The sequence below is a fragment of the Meyerozyma guilliermondii genome, genomic scaffold, assembly GCF_000149425.1.
Source record: "Meyerozyma guilliermondii ATCC 6260 scaffold_9 genomic scaffold, whole genome shotgun sequence".
Lineage (NCBI taxonomy): Eukaryota > Fungi > Ascomycota > Pichiomycetes > Serinales > Debaryomycetaceae > Meyerozyma > Meyerozyma guilliermondii.
Genome location: NW_001809792.1, coordinates 1 through 23,890, shown reverse-complemented (window position 1 = coordinate 23,890; position 23,890 = coordinate 1). Strand labels below are relative to the sequence as shown.

At 25.7% G+C, this 23,890-nt stretch overlaps 5 protein-coding genes, 16 non-coding genes and 6 pseudogenes across 27 annotated transcripts; all 27 read left to right on the top strand. All coding sequences in view use genetic code 12, as the record gives it.

Annotated features, from left to right (window-relative positions):
• Positions 1-1,593: 1,593 nt before the first annotated feature.
• PGUG_05920 (uncharacterized protein) lies at positions 1,594-2,235 on the top strand (the record flags this gene model as incomplete). The annotated part of the gene is made up of 1 exon (XM_001481862.1): positions 1,594-2,235. The coding sequence occupies one exon, from the start codon at positions 1,594-1,596 to the stop codon at positions 2,233-2,235; it is 642 nt and encodes a 213-aa protein (XP_001481912.1).
• A 1,113-nt stretch (positions 2,236-3,348) lies between these two features.
• On the top strand, positions 3,349-3,909 carry PGUG_05919 (uncharacterized protein; the record flags this gene model as incomplete). Its single annotated transcript, XM_001481861.1, has 1 exon — positions 3,349-3,909. The coding sequence occupies one exon, from the start codon at positions 3,349-3,351 to the stop codon at positions 3,907-3,909; it is 561 nt and encodes a 186-aa protein (XP_001481911.1).
• A 79-nt stretch (positions 3,910-3,988) lies between these two features.
• On the top strand, positions 3,989-4,059 carry PGUG_06019. The gene has a single exon. It is a non-coding gene; the product is annotated as a tRNA-Arg (tRNA).
• A 170-nt stretch (positions 4,060-4,229) lies between these two features.
• On the top strand, positions 4,230-4,301 carry PGUG_06020 (annotated as a pseudogene). Its single transcript has one exon. The product of its transcript is annotated as a tRNA-OTHER (tRNA).
• A 2-nt stretch (positions 4,302-4,303) lies between these two features.
• PGUG_06021 lies at positions 4,304-4,374 on the top strand. The gene has a single exon. It is a non-coding gene; the product is annotated as a tRNA-Sec (tRNA).
• A 72-nt stretch (positions 4,375-4,446) lies between these two features.
• PGUG_06022 lies at positions 4,447-4,518 on the top strand. Its single transcript has one exon. It is a non-coding gene; the product is annotated as a tRNA-Phe (tRNA).
• Positions 4,519-4,534: 16 nt separating this feature from the next.
• PGUG_06023 lies at positions 4,535-4,606 on the top strand. The gene has a single exon. It is a non-coding gene; the product is annotated as a tRNA-Lys (tRNA).
• A 1,679-nt stretch (positions 4,607-6,285) lies between these two features.
• Positions 6,286-6,368, top strand: PGUG_06024. The gene has a single exon. It is a non-coding gene; the product is annotated as a tRNA-Ser (tRNA).
• Position 6,369: 1 nt separating this feature from the next.
• Positions 6,370-6,451, top strand: PGUG_06025 (annotated as a pseudogene). Its single transcript has one exon. The product of its transcript is annotated as a tRNA-OTHER (tRNA).
• An 865-nt stretch (positions 6,452-7,316) lies between these two features.
• On the top strand, positions 7,317-7,799 carry PGUG_05918 (uncharacterized protein; the record flags this gene model as incomplete). The annotated part of the gene is made up of 1 exon (XM_001481860.1): positions 7,317-7,799. The coding sequence occupies one exon, from the start codon at positions 7,317-7,319 to the stop codon at positions 7,797-7,799; it is 483 nt and encodes a 160-aa protein (XP_001481910.1).
• Positions 7,800-8,312: 513 nt separating this feature from the next.
• On the top strand, positions 8,313-8,384 carry PGUG_06026. Its single transcript has one exon. It is a non-coding gene; the product is annotated as a tRNA-Met (tRNA).
• Positions 8,385-8,392: 8 nt separating this feature from the next.
• PGUG_06027 lies at positions 8,393-8,463 on the top strand. The gene has a single exon. It is a non-coding gene; the product is annotated as a tRNA-Met (tRNA).
• Positions 8,464-9,817: 1,354 nt separating this feature from the next.
• PGUG_06028 lies at positions 9,818-9,888 on the top strand. The gene has a single exon. It is a non-coding gene; the product is annotated as a tRNA-Ile (tRNA).
• Positions 9,889-10,219: 331 nt separating this feature from the next.
• On the top strand, positions 10,220-10,292 carry PGUG_06029 (annotated as a pseudogene). The gene has a single exon. The product of its transcript is annotated as a tRNA-OTHER (tRNA).
• Positions 10,293-10,297: 5 nt separating this feature from the next.
• On the top strand, positions 10,298-10,369 carry PGUG_06030. The gene has a single exon. It is a non-coding gene; the product is annotated as a tRNA-Asp (tRNA).
• A 107-nt stretch (positions 10,370-10,476) lies between these two features.
• PGUG_06031 lies at positions 10,477-10,548 on the top strand. Its single transcript has one exon. It is a non-coding gene; the product is annotated as a tRNA-Arg (tRNA).
• A 1,965-nt stretch (positions 10,549-12,513) lies between these two features.
• Positions 12,514-12,594, top strand: PGUG_06032 (annotated as a pseudogene). The gene has a single exon. The product of its transcript is annotated as a tRNA-OTHER (tRNA).
• A 143-nt stretch (positions 12,595-12,737) lies between these two features.
• PGUG_06033 lies at positions 12,738-12,808 on the top strand. Its single transcript has one exon. It is a non-coding gene; the product is annotated as a tRNA-His (tRNA).
• A 3-nt stretch (positions 12,809-12,811) lies between these two features.
• PGUG_06034 lies at positions 12,812-12,883 on the top strand. The gene has a single exon. It is a non-coding gene; the product is annotated as a tRNA-Met (tRNA).
• Positions 12,884-12,891: 8 nt separating this feature from the next.
• PGUG_06035 lies at positions 12,892-12,964 on the top strand. Its single transcript has one exon. It is a non-coding gene; the product is annotated as a tRNA-Thr (tRNA).
• Positions 12,965-12,979: 15 nt separating this feature from the next.
• On the top strand, positions 12,980-13,050 carry PGUG_06036. The gene has a single exon. It is a non-coding gene; the product is annotated as a tRNA-Glu (tRNA).
• A 4-nt stretch (positions 13,051-13,054) lies between these two features.
• Positions 13,055-13,126, top strand: PGUG_06037 (annotated as a pseudogene). Its single transcript has one exon. The product of its transcript is annotated as a tRNA-OTHER (tRNA).
• A 160-nt stretch (positions 13,127-13,286) lies between these two features.
• PGUG_06038 lies at positions 13,287-13,359 on the top strand (annotated as a pseudogene). The gene has a single exon. The product of its transcript is annotated as a tRNA-OTHER (tRNA).
• Positions 13,360-16,169: 2,810 nt separating this feature from the next.
• PGUG_05917 (uncharacterized protein) lies at positions 16,170-17,102 on the top strand (the record flags this gene model as incomplete). Its single annotated transcript, XM_001481859.1, has 1 exon — positions 16,170-17,102. One exon carries the CDS (start codon positions 16,170-16,172, stop codon positions 17,100-17,102), a length of 933 nt encoding a protein of 310 aa, XP_001481909.1.
• A 3,192-nt stretch (positions 17,103-20,294) lies between these two features.
• On the top strand, positions 20,295-20,366 carry PGUG_06039. The gene has a single exon. It is a non-coding gene; the product is annotated as a tRNA-Ala (tRNA).
• Positions 20,367-21,138: 772 nt separating this feature from the next.
• Positions 21,139-21,209, top strand: PGUG_06040. Its single transcript has one exon. It is a non-coding gene; the product is annotated as a tRNA-Asn (tRNA).
• A 1,848-nt stretch (positions 21,210-23,057) lies between these two features.
• On the top strand, positions 23,058-23,564 carry PGUG_05916 (uncharacterized protein; the record flags this gene model as incomplete). Its single annotated transcript, XM_001481858.1, has 1 exon — positions 23,058-23,564. One exon carries the CDS (start codon positions 23,058-23,060, stop codon positions 23,562-23,564), a length of 507 nt encoding a protein of 168 aa, XP_001481908.2.
• Positions 23,565-23,890: the final 326 nt, after the last annotated feature.

Sequence of the window (23,890 nt, the reverse complement as noted above, 5' to 3'; positions counted from 1 at the left end):
AAACCATAACTTATTATATCCATAAAATCTTCTAAAAAATAAGTATATATATATATAATAATATTTAAACATCAAAAATATAAATTTGCCATTAAAAAATTAACTTAGCAAGTAATATAAGATTAAAAATAAAAAAGATTTATATAAATAATAAAATATAAAATATCACTATTTAATAGTATTGAATATAAAATATATTATGATTTTTATTAGATTAAATACAATATCAAAATCCTTTATAAGATAAATACCTTTTGTTAAAAATTTAAGAAGGTAATTTATATTTATAAATTTTATATAGATAAAGATATAGTCCAAATATATATTATATATATTAATAATATATATGCATTTCCATTACGTACTTTCTATGGGAGCTTTATTTAGCCTTATAGGTGGTTATTATTATTGAGGACCAGCTATGTTTGGTTTAAAATATAACCGTATATGAGGTGAAATACACTTCTGATTATTATTTATATCAGTTAATATTATTTTCTTACCTATGCATTTCTTAGGTCTAAATGGTATGCCACGTCGTATACCTCAATACCCAGATGCATTTATAGGTTGAAATTTAATAGCTAGTGTAGGTTCAGCTATATCAGTTATATCTGTTATAGTTGGATTAAAAAGTGTTTTAGTACAATTAGAAAATGGTGAAAATGAAGAAATAGAAGTACCTGTTACACCTGACTTTACAGAGTCTAATTTAGCTAGAGAAGTAAGAGAATCAGATTTAGAATTAATACTTACTAGACCTGCAGAGTACCACACATTTACTGAGTTACCTGTATTAACATCTCCAAGTAATCAATAATTACCTTTTTCGAGGTTATTATTTGTTTATATATAAATTTATTCATAGTTATATACCCTTCGGGGGGATTACACCTTATTGCGGGAAGTTATTAAGGTAAGAAGATCAAAAAAGACATATATTTTATAAATAAAAGTAAAGAATTAATTAAAAACAATAAAAAAATGACAATAAGAAAATCAAATCCTTATTTATCATTAGTTAATAGTTATCTAATAGATAGCCCACAACCAAGTTCAATTAATTATTGATGAAATGTTGGTTCATTATTAGGGTTATGTTTAGTTATACAAATAGCTAGTGGTATATTTTTAGCAATGCATTATTCAAGTAATATAGAATTAGCCTTTAATTCAGTTGAGCATATTATGAGAGACGTTAATGCAGGTTGATTATTAAGATACATACATGCAAATGGTGCTTCATTCTTCTTTATATGTTTATACTTACATATAGGTAAAGCATTATATTATGGTAGTTATAAAACACCTAGAGTTCTAGTTTGATCAATAGGAGTTATAATATTTATATTAGTAATAGCTACAGCTTTTATGGGTTACACAAACAATAGCCCAAAATCTATATATAATAATAATCTTCGCCACCAGAAATCTGGTGGCTATAAAAAATATATTTTCAATCAAAAGAGATTTATAAGTTATTATGTTAATCCTAAACAAGATGAAACTAATCCTGAGGAAATATTTAAAGAATTAAGTATTAATGTTGAAGATTATTGAATTAATCTACAAGATAATAAAGTTCGTTCTAAAATGATTACACATCTTAAAAATAAAGGAGGTATTTATATAATAATCAATAAATTATCTCGTAATTATTATATAGGTTCTGCTAGTATTAATAAAATATATACTAGATTTACTAATCATATGTTAAATTTTCATGGTAATAAATTAGTAAAAAGAGCTATACTAAAAGATGGTTTAAATAATTTTATATTTGGTATATTAGAATATTACCCCAAATATAAAGAAATTGATAATATTGATTTTTACTCCCGCCACCAGATACCTGGTGGCTATATAAAAGATATAAATTTATATAGTAATAATCTTTACGATTTAGAAACAATGTATTTAACTTCTTTAATACCAAAATATAATATTTTGAGAGAAGCAAGTACTAGTATAGGATATAAACAAACTGATGAAACTATTGAAAAATTAAAATCTACATTTTCTAATGAACGTCGTTTATTATTAAGTAAACTTCAATCAGAACGTAAAGGTAAATTAATTCTTCACCACCAAGAACCAGGTGGCTATAATAATTTAAAAATAAATATTTATGATTTAGATAATAATTATTTATGTGAATTTAAAAATATAAATACTGCTAGTCATTTTTTATGCTGTAGTAATAAAACTATTAAACGTTCATTAGATATAGGTTGAATTTATATTCCTAATATTTTTAGTAAATATTTAAATAATAATTATATTAATAGTAATAAAGATTTTACAGATAAAATAGTAAAAGATAATTTATTATATAATAATTTTATAAATAAATTAAGTAGAATTAAATCAGGTTTATATAATTATGATTGAAACAATAAATATTATATAAGAAGATAATATATATATATATAGATAGTCTACTTTTACATATATATTACCACCATCAAGTATCAGATGGCTATATATGGCTATAATTGTAACTTTTATTAGAAAAATTATAGTAAGTAAATAATTTATTAAATTATTAATGATATTTAATATCATTGGCAATGCTTGTGAAAACGATCAAAGTATAATAATAAGATCGTCGGTTAAATAAATAATCGCTACAGACTGGAACACAAGTGGGTATCTGAAATGATGCTTAATGCACAGTCGAAAAATTTTGTATTGCTTGGTCTACGGACAAATGTCTCACTGAGGGGCAACCGTTATTACTAATTTATTATCAGCTATACCATTTATAGGACAAGATATAGTTCCGTTTATTAAACATCTTACCATTATATAATATAATGACCTATTTCTAGGATATCTTCCTACCCCCACGAAGGTGGGGGGGGGGGTGGGTATATATTGTATATAAATCTAATAGAATTAATAAGATGAGCGGCCATAAATCGTAAGAATTATAGGAAAATAGGGTGAATTGCGAGGAACTCCCTACAAATATATGGACAATTCGCAGCGAAGTATTATCTATATGAATAAAATAAAAATAAATATTATAAAGATAATAAACGTTCAACGACTAGGTAATGAGTACCTATAACCATAAATTAACCACGAGCGCCCCACATCCATATGTATTTAATATAAATAAAAATGGAAGACAATACCGTACAATAAAGATAATAATATATTTTTCCCCGCCACCAAATTATTGGTGGCTATATATATATATATATTTAAATGATATATATATATAGGTAAATCTTATGTCTTCTGAGGAGGTTTCTCTGAGAGTAATCCTACTATACAAAGATTCTTTGCTTTACCTTATTTATTACCATTTATATTAGCAGCTTTTAGTTGTTATGCATTTTTATGGCATTACATATACATGGTTCATCTAACCCTGTTGGTATTTCAGGTAATATGGATAGAATCCCAATGCATAGTTATTTCGTTTTCAAAGATCTTGTAACTGTATTCGTCTTCATAATAATATTTAGTTTATTTGTATTCTTTTCACCTAATACTATGGGTCATAGTGATAATTATATACCGGGAAATCCAATGGTAACTCCACCTTCGATCGTTCCTGAATGGTATTTATTACCTTTCTATGCTATATTAAGATCTATACCAGATAAATTAGGAGGAGTTATTGCAATGTTTGGTGCTTTACTTATTTTATTAATTTTACCTATAACAGATAGATCAGTTATTAGAGGTAATACTTTCAAAGTTTTATCTAAATTATCTTTCTTTTTATTTATATTTAATTTTATACTTTTAGGTAACTTAGGTCAACTTCATGTTGAAGTACCATTTATTGAATTAGGGCAATATGCTACTGCTTATTACTTTGCTTATTATCTTATCTTAGTTCCTGTTATTTCTTCTATAGAAAATATTTTATTCTATATTGGTAATAAACTATAGTTAACTATTAATTTAATACTCATATATTTATTCATAGTTTTATTTTATATTTTATATATATTCATTGAAGGAGAAGTAATGTTTTGTAGTTTAAAGGTAGAACATCACTCTTCTAAAGTGATTATTTGGGTTCGAATCCCAACGAAACAATATTTTATATTAGTTTCGCCACTAAATATCTGGTGACCATATATAAATAATATAATATTATTATTAATAGTAACGCACCGAAGGGGGTATAACTATTAAAATAAATAATTTTCCTACGGGATATTATGATCTATTTTGAGGTTATCAATTTCCAAAGGAATAAAATTAAAAGGTTATTCGATTAGTGGTAAAATCATGGATCTTACACATCCAAGCCGTAGGTTCAATTCCTACATGACCTAATAAGAGTATAGCTTAATGGTAAAGTCCGTGTCTTCAACACATGTTATAGTAGTTCGATTCTACTTGCTCTTGTATATAATATATAAATAGCCTTTGTAGCTTAATGACCCTTTAAAGAGGTTATCAAGCAACGAAGGCTCCAAGGCCTTTGTAGCTTAATTGGTAAAGCATTCGCTTGAAGCGCGATGGTTGCGAGTTCGATTCTCGACGTAGGCAATATAAATATAAACAAGAGTTAGTCGTCTAATGGTCAAGACTATTGCCTTTTAAGCAATCTATATTGGTTCGATTCCAATCTTACTCATACCTTAATAAAAATAAATATAAAAGTATATTAAAAAATATAAAATAAAAAATAATGACAAATAATGTAAGAGGATATATACAATTACATCCATTTCATTTAGTAGGTCCTTCACCATGACCTATATTTACATCATTTAGTTTAATGAATTTAGCTTTATCATTAGGTTTAACAGCACATGGATATATAAGTAATAATATATTTATATTTATAAGTTTAATAACTGTATTATATAGTATGACATTATGATTTAAAGATATTATAGCTGAAAGTACATATTTAGGAGATCATACTATAGCTGTAAAAAGAGGATTAAATCAAGGTTTCTTATTATTTGTAGTTAGTGAAATATTAATATTTAGTTCATTATTCTGAGCTTATTTACATTCTGCTTTAAATCCTACTATGGAAATAGGTATGAGTTGACCTCCTATGGGTATAGAAGCTATTTCACCAGCTGAATTACCTTTATTAAATACTATTATTTTATTAGCTTCTGGTGTTACTATTACTTATGCTCATCATGCTTTAATTAATGGTAATCGTTCTAATACTTTATATGGTTTTATTTATAGTACTTTACTTATAGCTTTATTCGTTTTCTGTCAAATTCTTGAATACTCTTTTGCCGGTTTCACTATCTCTGATGGTGTTTATGGTTCTACTTTCTTTGCTTTAACTGGTTTACATGGTATTCATATGATTATGTTAGTTATTATGCTTGTTGTTTGTACTTGACGTGTTTATAATTATGATTTCACTAATACTTCTCATGTAGGTGCTGAAACTACTATTCTTTATTTACATGTTTTAGATGTTATATGATTATTTATTTACATTATTGTTTATTGATGAGGTTCATAAATTTTCTTTATTTATTTATTCATAGTTATACCTCCCCCCTAATGGGGTTGACACCCCCTTGAAGGGAGTTATTTTAACAATAATAATATATATTATAATAAGGAGAAGAAAAGTATAAATAGATATAAATTTTTTAATAAATATGCAATTAGCATTAGCAGCAAAATACATAGGAGCTTCAATAGCAACATTAGGATTAGGAGGAGCAGCCATAGGTATTGCTTTAGTATTCGTAGCTTTAATTAACGGTACTTCACGTAACCCTTCTTTACGTTCAACATTATTCCCTCAAGCAATCCTAGGGTTCGCTCTTGCGGAGGCTTGTGGATTATTCTGTCTTATGATTTCTTTCCTATTATTATACGCTGTTTAATTTTAAACAGATATAATAGTACATCATTAAGATTTATTATATACAAAAATAATGTATAAAATATTTATTCATAGTATCAATAATATATGACATATAAAAGAATTATTTCTAATAGAAGGTATGGGCCTTATAATATATATTTTATTTCTTTTTTATATGAAGTTATTTGATTACAAAATTTATTATTAACTAAATTTAATATAATTATAACTTTACATTTAGCTGATAATAAAATTATAGAAAATATTAATTTAGAATTTATATTACTGTTAAATCTATGTCTATTATTATAAAATTAATAAAACCATATATTATACTTAGTATGCAATATAAATTAGAAAAAATAAAGATATATTTACCCTTTACGTACCCCTTCAGGGAATATAAATGGATATACCTGGTGGCTATATATATATATTTATACTATAAATATATAAGGTAAGGATGTATGGCTGAGAGGTTTAAAGCATAATATTTGAGATATTAAGATTGAAAGATCCACGTGTTCGAATCACGTTGCATCCGTATGACTATGGCGGAATTGGTAGACGCGATTAGTTTAGGTCTAATTATATTTATATATAAGGGTTCAAATCCCTTTAGTCATAGACAAGATAATAAAATTAAATTAAAATAAAATAAATGACATTATTATTTATATTTTTAACAGGTTTAACATCAATAACATCTAGAATATTTAATAATATATCTAAACATATATTTTTAATAGCTAGTGTATTGATAGCAATACCTACATTATATGATTGATCAGAAATAGATGTATATTATACTACAGATGGTTTTGCTGATGTTTTAATATTATTAACTATATATATATTACCTATATCAATAATATCTAATTGAAATAATATACGTAGTAATTTATATTTTGAATTAGTATTAAATTTAGGTATAATATTATTAATAAATTTTATGTGTCAAGATATGACATCTTTCTATATATATTTTGAAGCATCATTAGCACCTTTATTTATATTAATAGGTTTATATGGTGCAGCAAATAAAGATAAAGCAGCTGATTATATTTTAATATATACATTATTTTCATCTTTATTTATGTTATTAGCTATAGCATTATATGAAGTTATAATTGATAATACTGATTATCAAGCAACAAGTTTATTAGTTTTATCTATAGATTTACAATGTATATTATTTTTAGCTATATCAATAGGTATAGCTGTTAAAACACCATTAGTACCTGTACATACTTGATTACCTGTAGTACATTCAGAATCACCATTAGCTGGTTCAATATTATTAGCTGGAGTTATATTAAAATTAGCAGTTTATGCTATAATAAGATTAATTTTACCTACTTTATCTGATGCTTCTATATTATATACACCTATTATATATATAATATGTATAATAACAATAATATATACATCAATTATAACTTTAAGACAAACTGATTTAAAAGTTATAATAGCATATAGTTCTATATCACATATGGCTGTTTGTATATTAGGTATATTTTCTAATAGTATAACAGGTATAACAGGTAGTTTAGTTTTATCTATAGCTCATGGTTTTGTATCTCCAGGTTTATTTATTATAGTTGGTGGTATATTATATGATAGATATCATAATAGATTAGTACAATATTTCCAAGGTTTAATAACTTATATGCCTTATTTATCAGTTTACTTTATTATATTAAGTTTCTGTAACATAGGTACTCCTTTATCTATTAACTTTATAGGAGAATTATTATCATTAACTGGTTCTATTAATAGAGCTCCTTTACTTGGTGGTATTGCTGCTATCTCTGTTCTTTTATCAGCTTGTTATCAAATGAAATTAACTAATAGATTAACAGGTGGTGTTAAAACACCTTATGTAAGTCTAACAGCTGATTGTACTTATAGAGAAACTATTCTTATGTTATCTTTAATTATACCAACTATTTTCTTAGGTATTTTCCCTATTTGATTAACAGACTTATTATGAGACGCTCCTTCTCTTTTATATTTATTCATTTAACTTATATATATATATAATAATAAATATTTATATATTTATAAAGTATATTATTTACATATTCACTATACCTATATAAATATAATAGGAAATATATATATATTAAAGAGTATATATATATATAATATATTATATATAAAGAATATTTTATAGATTCTTAAATATAGCCACCAATAATTTGGTGGCGGGGAATAATATGTGAGGTATAAAGAATAATAATTTACCCCCCCCCCTTTTTTTAATAAAAAGGGGGGGGTATGATAACTTCTTGTGGGTCATTTATACCCCTTTCGGAGGGGTTGATATTACTTTACGAGGCATAATATGTATATAAGTAATAAAGTATATATATTATAAATAAATCTATTATTAGGTATTAGATAGCTATATATGTTTATATAGATAATAAATATAAAATAAGGAGAAGATAAAAAAGGATAGAATAAATAAAAAATATATAAGGTAAGCAGTATAATGTAATGGTAACATGCAATGCTCATAACCTTGTAATTGGTAGTTCGAATCTATCTACTGCACATAAGAAATGAATTATAGCTCAATGGTAGAGCAGTCCACTCATAATGGATGTATCTCAGTTCAATTCTGAGTAATTCAATATAAATTAACAAAATAAATGAGAACATGATGTTGGTTCAGATCTAATGCTATGTAGAGGCATAACACATGCAAATAATTTATATATTTATATATATAAATTGTGATAAGGTGAGTGACAATGTATAAAAAAAATTATACATTACAGATGTAGGTATTAGATGTAAAAATCTAGCCATGGAACTGGAGCCGGCGATTTTCGTCACAACGGCCACATAACTTCGATAGAGGTTACTCTTATTAAGAGCAGCAGTGGGGAATCTTTGACAATGATCTAACGATTGATCAAGCTATCTACGAGAAGGAAATTATATAAATAATTTTATATCTCCCTTCGGGGGGAAATATTATTAGATAAAAATAATTAAAGGAAAACTATAAACTTCTAAGTATATATAATAATGATATATATATGAAAAAGTCCTAACTAAAACATGTGCCAGCAGCTGCGGTTAGACATGGAGGGCTAGCATTGTTCGGAATGGCTTAAAGAACCTGTAGAACGATTTATAATTAAAATAAATTAGAATAAATTATAAAGTGATATGAAATAAAGTTAGAGGGATGAAATACAACGAAAACATTATGACAGCAATAAAATCACAATAATTTATTGACGTTGTGAGGTGAAGGCTACGGGCGCAACATGGATTCGATACCCATTTAGTCGTAGCAGTGAACTATGAATACAATAAAAGAAAAGTGAAAATGAATAGTATTCCGCCTGACTAGTACGCTCGCAAGGGTGAAATACAAGACATTAGACGGTTGTAGTCATGAGCAGTGGAACATGTCGTTTAATTGGATAATCCTCCTAAAATCTTACCATCTCTTGAATATCTTACAGGCGTTACATCGTTGTCGTCAGTTCATGCCGTGAGGTTTAATATTTAGTTATTTAATGAACGTAATCCCTTATATATATTTTTATATATTAAGCATTATTGAGAAATAATGGGAAGTCGGGGCCGAAGACTAATCATGATGACCCTTATGAGATGGGCTATAGACGTGTTACGAAGTTATTGACAATTATATTTATATTTTAAAATTAATTTAAATATTAAACAATAAGATTATGACATAGTTACTTTCATGGATTGTAGTCTGAAATTCGATTACATGAAGGAGGAATTGCTAGTAATCGCGAACTAGAGTGTCGCGGTGAAATTTTTAACTACTTCGTACTAACCACTCATCAACAGCAAGAAACTCTTACTTTCCTTACATTTTTAACTTTTAATTAAGTTAAATTTGACCTAGGTTTGTTTACAAGTGACCTGCTGTAAGTTGAAATACGGTTCGGTTAGGGGAACCTGATCGGGTTTTATTATTTTTAAATATATTCTACTCAATAGTCTATATCTCAATGGTAGAGAGATCGATTGATAATCGATAGATGTAAGTTCAATTCTTACTAGACTAATTTTATTTCTTTACACACCCCCCCCCCTTATCACCATATGCCTGGTGATCATTTATTTTACCCTCCCTACCCTTAGAGGGTGTGATAAATCGATTTATATTCTTATATTTATATATATATATTTTATATTTATATTAAGATATTTATATATTATAAGTGTTATCCCCCCTTACTCATATATTAAATATGAGGAAGGGAGGGAAGATAATAATAAATATAATAAAGAATAAGTATGAGTTGTAGACTAATCTTTTTCAAATGAAAAAGATTGTACAGTCTACAACGGGTTATGAATATATAATAAAATATGAATTGTATAATTATTATGAGATGAGTTGTAGACTAATTGGCAAGTCCCCTATATTTGAGATAGGCTTATGTATGTTCGAATCATGCCGACTCAGTTATAGCTTTGGTAGCTTAAAGGTAAAGCCTTATAATGTCACTATAAGAGTTGTCAGTTCGAGTCTGATGCAAAGCGTTAATAAATTTAAATAATAATAAAAGGATAGCTAGGCATTGGTAAGCCGACCTACTTGCTATGTAGTAACATTTATGTTCTCAGCGTTCGACTCGCTGGCTATCCGTTGGCATATAGCATAATGGTTAGTGCATATTATTACGAATAATGTTATGTAAGTTCGATTCTTACTATGCCATTATATATTTATTTTATATAATGATCTAATTAGATCATTATATATTTATATAATATATATTTATTATTAATTTCTTTAAAATGTTATTTACATCATTTTTAATTTTTTTAGTTTTCTCAACTTTTCCTAATGAATCTTTAAGACTTATTGGTCTTAAAAATAGTCATTCTATAATAGTTAATAGATTAGGTACTTTAACTATTATATTTACATTAATAATGTTAATAATATCTACTGATATTGTTGCATTATCTCCAGGTATAACTTTATATAATAATTGATTTAGTTTAACACCTACTAATTTACCTATAATATATTTAATATTAAGTTTAGTTATAATATTATTAATATATACTACAAGTAATCAAAGATATGATTTAAAATCACCTTATTATTTATTATTATTATTAGCTAATATTATAGGTTTATTATTATTCCCATTAGTTAATGATTTATTATCATTATATGTTGTTATTGAATTACAAAGTTATTCTTTATATTTATTAACTGGTTTACATAATAGATCTTATAATGCTTCTAGAGCTTCTTTATTATACTTTTTAATGGGAGGTATAGCTTCAACTATAATATTAATATCATCATATTTTATATATGCTTTAACAGGTACAACTAATATATCAGATATAATGATATTCTATTCTTATAGTAATGCTTATGATTATTTTGATATTTTATTAATAGCTTTATTATTTAAAATGGGTATGGCACCTTTACATCGTTGAAGTATAGCTGTATATAATTATGCACCTACATATATAACTGCTTATATAAGTATTGTAGCTAAATTATCTATAGTATCATGAATATTTTCTAATGCTTCATTATTCCATCATCATATTTTAATAATATTCTTTTATTTATCATTATTTATAGCTGCTTATAAACCATTATTTCAAGTTAATATAAAAACAATATTAGCATATAGTGGATTACTTAATTTTGGTTATATTTTATTAACTATTATATCTTATGATTCATCATTATATATATATTTAATACAATATGTTTTAACTCATTTAATATTATTCTTAGGTATATTAAGTGCAAGTGAATATATAAATAATCCTATATCTAAATGATCACCTTTATTATATATACATCAATTAAAATTACCTAATTTAACTTTAGCTTTATGTTTAATATTAGCTTTATTTTCATTAATAGGTATACCACCTTTACCAGGATTCTATGCTAAATACTATATTTTATCAGCAGCTTTACAAGATAATTATATTATTGAAACTATTACTATAGTTATTTGTAGTGTTATTGCTACTTATTATTATGCTAATATTATTAAAGTATTAATGACAAGTAAAACTAATAAAGTTGTTAATTATATTAATCCATCATTAGCATATACTATAGCTTTATCTACAACTTTATTAATAAGTTTCTTTATATATTTACCAGCTATATCAGAAGGGTTATATTTAATAACTATATAAAATGTTTAAAATTTATTTATATTTAGCCCCTATATTAGCTTTATTTTTTATAGTATTAAATTATTTAATATCTATAAATAATTCATATAGTGAAAAAAATGGTCCTTTTGAATGTGGTTTTACTTCATATCAACAATCTAGATCTGCTTTTAGTGTAGCTTTCATTTTAGTTGCTATACTTTTCTTACCATTTGATTTAGAAATATCTTCTATATTACCATATGTTGTTAGTGCTTATTCTAATGGTTTATATGGTTTATCTATATTAATAATATTCTTATTATCTCTTGTTATTGCATTTGTTTATGAAATAAATTTAGGTGCTTTAAATCTTGAAAGACGTTTTACACCTATTGTTAAACCTTTAATAACACGTTTATATAATAAATAATTTTAATATTATAAAAATTTATTCATAGTTATCCTACCCTTAAGGGGGATGACACCTCCTTGTGGGGTGTTATATATATATATAAATATATATATATTTAAGGTAAGCGGTTATGATGAAATGGTAGACATAGGACACTTAAGATGTCCAGGCTTAGACCGTGTAGGTTCGACTCCTACTAACCGTAATAAAATATATATATATATATTAACATCAAAAGGTATTTGATGGTTAATAATAAAGGGGAGGTTCTAATGTTGGTAATTAGACCTAAATTGTAACTTTAGTGCCGTAGTGCTGCGACTGTTCGATTCAGTCCCTCCTCAAAAGGTAGCTATAGTTCAAAGGTAGAACACTCGCATGTGGCGCGATATATCTGAGTTCAAGTCTCAGTAGTTATCCATGCTTAGGTAGTTTAAAGGTTAGAACAGATGCCTCATATGCATCTAATATAGGTTCAAATCCTATCTTAGGCAAGGATAAAGTCGTATAAGCTGACCAGGCACAGCGTCCGTTTTGTAATCGGAAGGTGTGGGGTTCGATTCCTCAATACGACATTATATTTTATTTAAGACCACATGATCTAATGGTATGATACTACTACTTCACAGTATATATGCGGGTTCAATTCCCGCTGTGGTTATTTTGTGACAATAGGTTAACTGGTAAACCCTAGCACTTCCAATGCTATCTTGCGTGTTCGATCCACGCTTGTCATATTCTGAACATTGTTATTCATGGTTGAATGTACTGATTGCAAATTAGTTTCTTAGGGTTCAATTCCCTCAATGTTCTATTTGATCTCGAGTTATTTTATTTATCTTGGACTTTATTTATTTCCCTTTTTGATTCTAATATTCTCATTATCTCGGTTTACTACAGATTGTTGCGTAATTGGTAACGTATCTACATTGGGTGTAGGGCTATGGGGGTTCAAGTCCCTTCAATCTGATTGGTTTTTTATATTTTTTATATTTATATATTTTTATATATTTTTATTTTATCATTTATTATTTTTATATATTTTTATGCCACAATTAGTACCTTTTTACTTTCTTAATTTATTAACTTTTGGTATTTTAGCTATTGCTTTATTATTATTCTTTATATCTACTTTAATTTTACCTAATATATTAAGATTATTAATAGCTAGAATACTTATTGTTAAATTATAAATAATTTTATTTATAATGTAAATCCCCTCTCTCTAAGAGTGGAGGGGCATGCCCCTAAAGGGGTATCATCCCACTCCCATATAGATGGAAGGTGGAAAATTATAACTTATTTAAGTTTTTATTTATTTTCATTTCCACTTCGTAGGATATGATAATATATTTTATAAGTATATAAATATATATATACTATTACTAAACCTGTTATATAAATATATAAAATATTTATATATAGATGGTATAATTAATTTTTTTTTTATTATAATGATATTTTCACCATTAGAGCAATTTGAAATAAAACCATTATTAACAGTAAATAACATTTTAACATTAAGTATAACTAATTATGTAATATATTTAATAATAGTAGTAACATTAATATATAGTGTTATATTTTTATTAAATAAATCATATTTAGGATGAAATAGATGAGGTGTAGCAGTATTAGCAGTATATGATACAATATTAAATATGACTAAAAGTCAAATAGGTAATCGTGGAGGATATTACTTTCCATTAATATTTACATTATTTAATTTTATATTAATAGCTAATTTAATATCAATGATACCTTATTCTTTTGCTATATCAGCACAATTAGTAGCAATAATAGCATTTAGTTTATCTTTATGAATAGGTAATGTTATATTAGGTTTAACTATACATGGTTGAGGTTTCTTTGCATTATTTGTACCTAGTGGTACTCCTCTTCCTTTAGTACCTATGTTAGTTTTAATTGAAACATTATCTTATAGCTCTAGAGCTATTTCTTTAGGTTTACGTTTATCTGCTAACGTTTTATCAGGTCACTTACTTATGTTAATATTAGGTTCTTTAATACTTAACTTAATGAGTACTTCTATTTTAGGTTTCATAGGTGGTTTCATACCTATGGCAGGTGTTATAGCTATAGTTGGTCTAGAATTCGCTATATCTATGATTCAAGCCTATGTTTTCTGTATCTTATTTAGTGGTTATATTAAAGATTCTCTTTACTTACATTAATCTTTCTTTTTATTTATTCTTTTTACTTTTTATTTTATTTATTTACCTTAAAAGATATTATCCCTAATAAAATTATTATTATTAAAATATATATCATATTACATTTCATAAAATATATATCTATATATTTATAAACCCCTCATATATATATGAGGGGGGGATTGTTAATAAAATAGCTATTAATATAAAATATAGCTATCAAAAATATGGTAATGAGTAAAAATACTTAAATAATATAAAAAATTAACATATAGAAATAAATAAAACATATAAAAAAAAAATGATAGCAATGTTAACAACATTATTGACATTTTATGTCAGTCAAAATAATATAATAACATTATTAATAGCTATAGAAATATTATTATTAACAGTAACAGTTAAAATAATATATATAGGAGGTCAATTTAATGATGTAGAATCTACTTTATATGCTATATTTATTATAATTTTAGCAGGTGCTGAATCTGCTATAGGTTTAAGTTTATTAGTATCATACTACAGATTAAGAGGGAAAGTATCTAATATTTTATAATGTATTGATTAACTTATTTCTTTGAAGAACCAATTTATATTAATTTTGGTACTTGAATATCTTTAGGTGATATAAATATAAATTATGGTATATTATTAGATTCATTATCTATGGTTGTTATGGTACCAGTAGGAATAGTAACATTAGCAGTATTAATATATGCTTTAGATTATATGAGACATGACCCTAATCGTAATCGTTTCTATATAATATTAAGTGTATTTGCTTTATTTATGACTATATTAGTTGTAAGTGAAAATTATGTTATGATGTTTATAGGATGAGAATTCGTAGGAGTTATATCATATTTATTAATATCATTCTGAAATACACGTATAGCAGCTATGAAAAGTGCTTTATCAGCTATATTATTAAATCGTATGGGTGATACATTATTTGTTATATGTATAGGATGTATGTTATCTTTTTTCCATGCTGTTGATTTTAATACTATTGAATTATTAGTACCTCATGTTGATACTTCTATATTAAATTCTTTAGCTATTATGTTATTAATAGCTGCAACTGCTAAAAGTGCACAACTAGGATTGCACGGTTGATTGCTGTCTGCAATGGAGGGTTATATATGGGTATAAATAATAAAGTATTTATAAAAATAAATTTAATAAAAATATAAGGGCCCTCCTTAAACTTTACTATATGCTGGAATATCCTAAAGCTATGTTTACTTATATGTAAAAATAATATAGATAATAATGGATAATCAGCAGGAAATTATATATATATTTATATAAGATCCTCAGAGACTACACGTAAAGAATAATATATATATATATATTATTATGATATAGTCCAATTAATTATGAAAGTAATTAGATAAAATATTAGCCTACACCTGTTAGTGCACTATTACATGCAGCAACAATGGTATGTGCAGGAGTATTTGTATTAGTAAGATCATCATTTATATTAGAATATACACCATCAGTATTATTAGGTATATTATGATTAGCCGGATTAACAACATTAATAAGTGGATTAATAGCAGTAGTTACGAATGATATAAAAAGAGTTATAGCATTATCTACAATGTCCCAATTGGCTATGATGATGTTGGCTATAGGATCAAGTGCATATGACTTAGCTATATACCATTTATATTGTCATGCATTCTTTAAAGCTTTATTATTTATGTCAGCAGGATCTATTATACATAGTTATATGTCAGAAACTCAAGATATGCGTAAATATGGAGGTTTAATAGAATATTTACCATTTAGTTATACTACTATGTTTATAGCATCATTATCTTTAATGGCTATACCTGGTTTAACAGGTTATTACTCTAAAGATATAATAATAGAAACATTATATGGTACTTATTCTGTTAGTGGTTATATAATGTATTACTTAGCTACAGCTTCAGCTACATTAACAGCTATTTACTCTACTAGAGTTTTATATTTAACTTTCTATAATGTTCCACGTGGTAATAAATTAACTTATTCTAATGTACATGAAAGTACTCATATGGCTATACCTATGACTATATTAGCAATATATAGTATATTCTTAGGTTACTATAGAGATAATGTAACTTTCCATTTAACAATGGGATTACCTCATACTAATACATTTATAGAAACTGAATATACAATACCTGCTATATTTAAATTATTACCTTTAATATTAGGTTTATCATTATCATTATTATTAGTTTATATTTATGAATTCTCATATAAAATTAATAAATCTAATATATATAATTACTTTAACCAACGTATATATTATGATCAATTATTAAATAATTTAGTAATAAGATCAGTATTAAATTTTGGTGGTAAATTAAATTATTATGTTGATAATGGTTTACTTAAAGTTTTAGGTAGTACAGGTATAAGTAGATTATTAATAAATATACCTATATTATTAATAATAAATTTATTATATTTATTCATTGTTATATATAACCCTCCCCCCCACGAAGGTGGGAGTGGTATGGTAACCTCGAGTAGGTCATGATCCTCATTCTAATCTCAATAAAGGTTAATATATATTTATATATATATAAGGTGATATATTGAAAAAAGGTATATGAAAATAATATTATTTTAAGGATCTAAAACTAATATTTAAGTTGATAGAAAGGTTAAAAATTTTAACCAATCAAATCATGAAAATGAGTAAAACAAATCGAGTGGAATGAAACATCTGAGTAGCTCGAAAGTAACCAACAGGGGCTATATAAGTAACGGTGAGTGAAAGTATAGTAGTCTTAAAGTATCATCAAGAGGTGAGAATAAAGTAGTGTCTACTACTAAGACAATAAATAAGTATTAAGTTAAAAGTACCGTGAGGGAAAAGGAGTAAATAGAATAATAGAGAGCAGTCATAGTATGGCGTACCTCTTGTATAATGGGCCAGTGAGTTATATATATTAGCGTAATAATAAAATTATAAAGAAATTGAGTTAATCAATCTTTAGTTAATATATATAGGCCCGAAAGCAAACGATCTACACATGTCTAAGATCTAATATTTATATTAGAGTCTGAATAGGTGGATGTAGCAATATTCTCTAAAGAGGTGTGTGTAGGAGTGACAGACAAATCTGGTTTGCCGATAGCTGGTTTTCTGCGAAATATATATTAGTATAGCCTTTACATAAAGTAATAACTGGTACAGCACTTAAATCATTTTGGGGGATTATAATATAATTTTATCAAAAGATTTAAACCTCGGAACAGTAAACCATATTGTAAGGAGTCAGACTTATTGCGATAAGGTAGTAGGTCTAAAAGGAAACAACCTAGACTATTAAATAAATGTCCCAAATAAGTATATAACTTTAAAGTTATATATAATTTATATTTATATAAATTATATTAAGTGAATAAAATCTAATAACTTTAGATAGACAATCAGTCAGCGGGTTTGACAATAATCATCTGTTAATGGACATGTAACAATGCACTGATGTGACATAGTTATTAGAGAAAATATACGGGTCTAAATATTTAACATAATTATAGATATAAATATTTTTAAATATTTATATGGTAGCAGAATATATGATAAAATAAATATAATCATAAAGAGATTGCTGGCTTGAGTAACGATAGGTAGTATAAGACTACCCTCCAATAAAATATATATATATATATTTAAAGAATCATAAGGTTTTATAATAAACTAACGGTCCCTAAGATTAAGATAGAAATATAAAATTGATGGGTGATAGAACAAGAAAAGTAAAAGAACCGTACTGTAAACCGACACAGGTATGATAAAGGAGAATGAGACAACTACTGTGAATGAACTCGGCAAATTAGCATAAAGCTTTTAGTCGTGCGACTGTTTACCAAAAACATAGCTTACTGCGTTCTAGAAATAGTAAGTATAGTAAGTGATATCTGCCCGGTGTATGCCTAATATATTTAATATATTATTTGTATATTATTTGAAAAGGTATGTTAACGGCGGTCTTATTGTGAGGATCCGAAGGTAGCGAAATTCATTGACGCATAATTGGTGTCCTGCATGAATGAATACACGATGCGACAACTGTATCCATAGTAGACTCAGTGAAATAGCATTCGCGGTGAAGATGCCGTGTACCCGTAGTTTGACAAAAAGACCCTATGCAGCTTTACTATATCTTTATTTTGATTTGACAACTTTTTATTTCAGTTTATTAGGTAATTATATTTATCATAATTTACTTATGATTATTTTAATAATAACAATGAGATACCTATATTTAAAGTAATAGAATCTTATCTTTTAATTTATAATAATTAAATATATAAACTTATAAAAATAAGTATATATATATTTTATAAATTTTATAATAAGAGACAGAGTAAAGAGGTTAGTTTCGATGGGGCGTCGACATCAGCGAAAGCATCTGATGTGTCTATAAATTTATAATGTTTTATTAAATTTATTATATAATAGTAAGACAACGTACAATATTTCTATATGGTAAATAGAATATAAATATATAATTATATATAAATATATGTAAGGATAACAACATAATTGTGCGATGATAATAACACTAACAAGTGGAATTAGTACTTAAGTAGAGTGTAGTGAACAGGCATAATCATTAGATTTGGATGTCGATAACGGATTAAAGTTACGCTAGGGATTAAATGTTAGTCCCTTATATATAGAAATATATATATTATAACATAATTGGGTGAATTGCATAAAAGTCTTAATCATTTTTTATGAAAAGATAATTTGCAGCGAAGTTTATATTAGTTCATTTGTAGATATAAAAACGTTCAACGACTAGTAGATGAGTAAACTAACAATAATTCTACCACGAGCGCCCAACATCTAAGATTTATAATTTCACTCATAAGGAAGGAATAATATATATTAAAATATATTATATGATCCCTATATAATGAGGATAATTATAAATTATGATGATGACATAGTCTGAACTATATAGAAATATATAGAAGTTGATATAAAGAGATCAACGATAACATAATTGAACAGGGTAATACCGCGTGAGAGTTGATATCGTCAGCGGTGTTTGCCACCTCGATTAATACGATAGTTGAGGTTAAATAGGGTTAATTGCAAGAAAGTCTAAGGTTTTAACTATGATGACTTGCAGCGAAGTCTTTCATATAAATATTTATATTATTATAAATAAAAGTGATTGAAACGTTCAACGACTAGTAGGTGAGTATTATAACAATAATCCTACCACGAAAGCCCTAAAATATTTATATATATATATATATAATAGATATTTAAGACATAGTCTGAACTATATAGAAATATATAGAAGTTAATATAAAGAGATTAACGATAACAATTTTGGTCGTCTAGACTCGTCCTCCTGGTCGTAGCAACTAGGTAGGGTAGGACTGTTCGTCCTCTAAGGAGTCACTTGAGATGGGTTAATTACGACGTGAGTCAGTAATGATTTTATCATCTATGGGTTATTTTCTTATTCGTTGCCTCGAGTGTACGAAAGGATAGCGAGGTGCTTTCCTATGGTTTTATGTTTATATTTTAAACATATTAGCTAAGAAGGTTGAGGATACATATTGAATGCTTCTCAAATATTAAACCCTTCGAATAAGTTTAATCATACAATACTAGTATGTTTAAGTTATATATATATATAAATATATATAATCTTATTAATTTTATTCATATACCATACAATATATATATATATATAAAGGGATCATAGATTAATTGGTAAATCTTTCGCTTTGCATGCGAACAATATCGGTTCAATTCCGATTGATTCCATATATTTATGGATTTATTATATAAATTAATATAAATAATTATTAAAATGATTTGATTAGATGTACCAACACCTTGAGGTATACGTTTGCAAGATTCAGCAACACCTAACCAAGAAGGTATACATGAATTATATGATCATATAATGTATTATTTAGCAGTTATATTAGGTTTAGTTTCTTATATATTATATGTTATAATTAAAGATTTTAAAAATAATACATTTGCTTATAAATATATTAAACATGGTCAAACTTTAGAAATTATATGAACTATATTCCCAGCTGTTGTTCTATTACTTATAGCTTTCCCTAGTTTTATATTATTATACTTATGTGATGAAGTTTTAACACCAGCTATGACTATTAAAGTTATAGGTTTACAATGATATTGAAAATATGAATATTCAGATTTTGTATCAGAAACAGGTGAAACAATAGAGTATGAGTCATATATAATACCTGAGGACATGTTAGAAGAGGGACAATTAAGATTATTAGATACTGATACTTCTATAGTTGTACCAGTAGATACTCATATAAGATTTATAGTAACAGCTAATGATGTTTTACATTCATTTGCTTTACCTTCTTTAGGTATTAAAATAGATGCAGCACCTGGTCGTTTAAATCAAGTAAGTGCATTAATACAAAGAACAGGTGTTTATTATGGTCAATGTAGTGAATTATGTGGTATTAATCATAGTTTAATGCCTATTAAATTAGAATGTGTTTCAATTAACGAATTTGTTGAATGATTAGGAGAACAAGAATAAGTTTATGTAGCTTAATGGTAAAGCAATGTACTGTTAATACATGTATTTTGGTTCAATTCCAAACTTAAACGTTTTAGTATGTATAAACTTTGTGATATTTTCTTGTTAGAAAAAACTTTTTTATTTTATTTATTTTTATTATGAATTTAATTAGTGGATTAAGCAGTATACTTGCTATAGGTTTATTATCACCTGTACAAAGTATTTTCTGTCTTATTATTCTTTTTATTAGTACAGCCATTTGTTTATATAATCAAGGTTTTGTATTAATGGGTATATTATATATACTTATTTATGTTGGTGCTATTGCTATATTATTTTTATTTATATTATCTTTACTTAAAATTGATTATAAACCTCAAGGTACTATATCTCCTTTAGTTATAACTTTATTAGCTATATGTTTAATACCGTTAGATATAACATATGAAACATATGGTATAGTAACTAATATAGATAATATATTTAATGAGTTAATAGTTGTAGGTAATCAATTATATACGGAATATGCTATATTATTAATAATAACTGGTTTAATATTAATATTATCTGTTATAGGGGCTATAGCTGTAACTAAATAAATATGAATATATTAGAATTATTATTATTTGTTGTATCTATATTATTAGCTGTAGCATTTTTAACAGTAGCAGAACGTAAAACATTAGGTTATATGCAACGTAGAGTTGGTCCTAATGCTGTAGGTTATTATGGTTTATTAATGGCTATAGCTGATGCAGCTAAATTATTATTAAAAGAAATAGTTTTACCTACACATGCAGATAAATTAATTTTACTTGTTAGTCCTATGATAGCTTTAATATCAGCTTTATTATGTTGATCTGTTATACCTTTTGGTCCAGGTATAACTATTATTGATCATAATTATGGTTTTATTTTAACTTTAGCTATAAGTAGTGTTGGTGTATTTGGTACTTTATTAGCTGGTTGATCAGCTAATAGTAAATATTCATTATTAGGTTCTATACGTTCAACAGCACAATTAATTAGTTATGAATTAGTATTAACAACTATTATATTATTATGTATTTTATTAGCTGGATCTATGAATTTATCAAGATATGTTGAATTACAAGAATCTATTTGAATTGGTATACCATTATTACCTTTATCTATTATATTCTTTATAGGTTGTGTTGCTGAATGTGCTAGACCTCCTTTTGATAATGTTGAAGCTGAATCAGAATTAGTTTCAGGTCATATGACTGAATATTCTTCTTCTATTTTTGTTTTATTCTTCTTATCTGAATATGCTTCTATACTTTTCTTATCTACTCTTACTTCTATCCTTTTCTTCGGAGGTGGTACAGGTATTATTTTAGGTATTAAAGCTAATATATTTGCTTTTACTTATATCTGAGTTAGAGCTACTTTACCTAGAGTTAGATATGATAAATTAATCGCTATGTGTTGAGTTGTTTTCTTACCTCTTTTATTCGGGTTTAGCTATATTCTTACCTACTCTTATCTATTTATTAGATGCTTATTTATTCATTTAATTTTTATTTCCTTATTTTTAATAACTTTGTTTTATTATCCTTTTATTTATTCTTATATTTATTTATATATACATATATATATATTTTATATTAATATTATTGATCCCCCCCCCTCATATTTAATATATGAGGGGGTTATACCCATACTATTTATATATCACTACTATATTTATGATGACGGAGATATTATTTTATCTATAAACTATTTATATTTATTATTTATTATATATATATATAATAAAAGGTGTTAAAAATATAAGGAGAAGTAATGAAGATAGAGATAATAAAGATTAGAAAATAAAGGGTAATCATTTGTAAATGAAACAAATGAGTTATATAACCCGTTGATTATATAGTACATCTCATAAAGATATAGCTATACTATATTTAGGATATGGTATGATAGCATCTATGGTAGGTACTGGTATGTCAGTTATAATAAGAATGGAGCTGTCCAGCGGTAACAGTCAATTCTTTCATGGGAATAATCAAGCATATAACGTATTGATTACAGGACATGCAATAGCAATGATATTCTTATTTGTTATGCCTGTAATCATAGGGGCCTTTGGTGAAATTAATATATATATATATATATGTTATAGTTTTATTTTTAATAAAATCTTTGTAAAAAGAAATGCAATATTTAAAGGAATTACATATTATTCTACTTATATTGATAAGACTTTTAATCAAGTCAATCCTAAAATAAATGACAATTTATGTAGTTATATTACAGGATTAATAGAAATCCACCGTAATATTTATATATTTAATAATATAAATAAATCACCTAAAATATCTATAGTATTTAAAAATAATGATTATGAATTAGCAAAATATTTAAAAAATATATTTAATATAGGTTATATAAATAAAAGAAATAATAGTAATGTTTGTATATGACAAATACAAAGTATTGAAGATATATATAAATTATTAAATTATACTAATGGTTATTATAGAACATCTAAATATTATTTAATAATAAAAGCTATTAAATGAATAAATGATTATATAGATAAACCTAATACAACTATTATAAATAATTATAATATATATAATATAAATATAAGAAATAATATATTATCTAAAATTAATAAAATTAATATTAAACCTATAGATAATTCTAATATATTAAATAATGCTTGATTAGCAGGATTCTCAGATGCAGATAGTTATTTTGATATTATTTTAAATAAAAGTAAAAATAATGAAAGTATTTCTTTAAA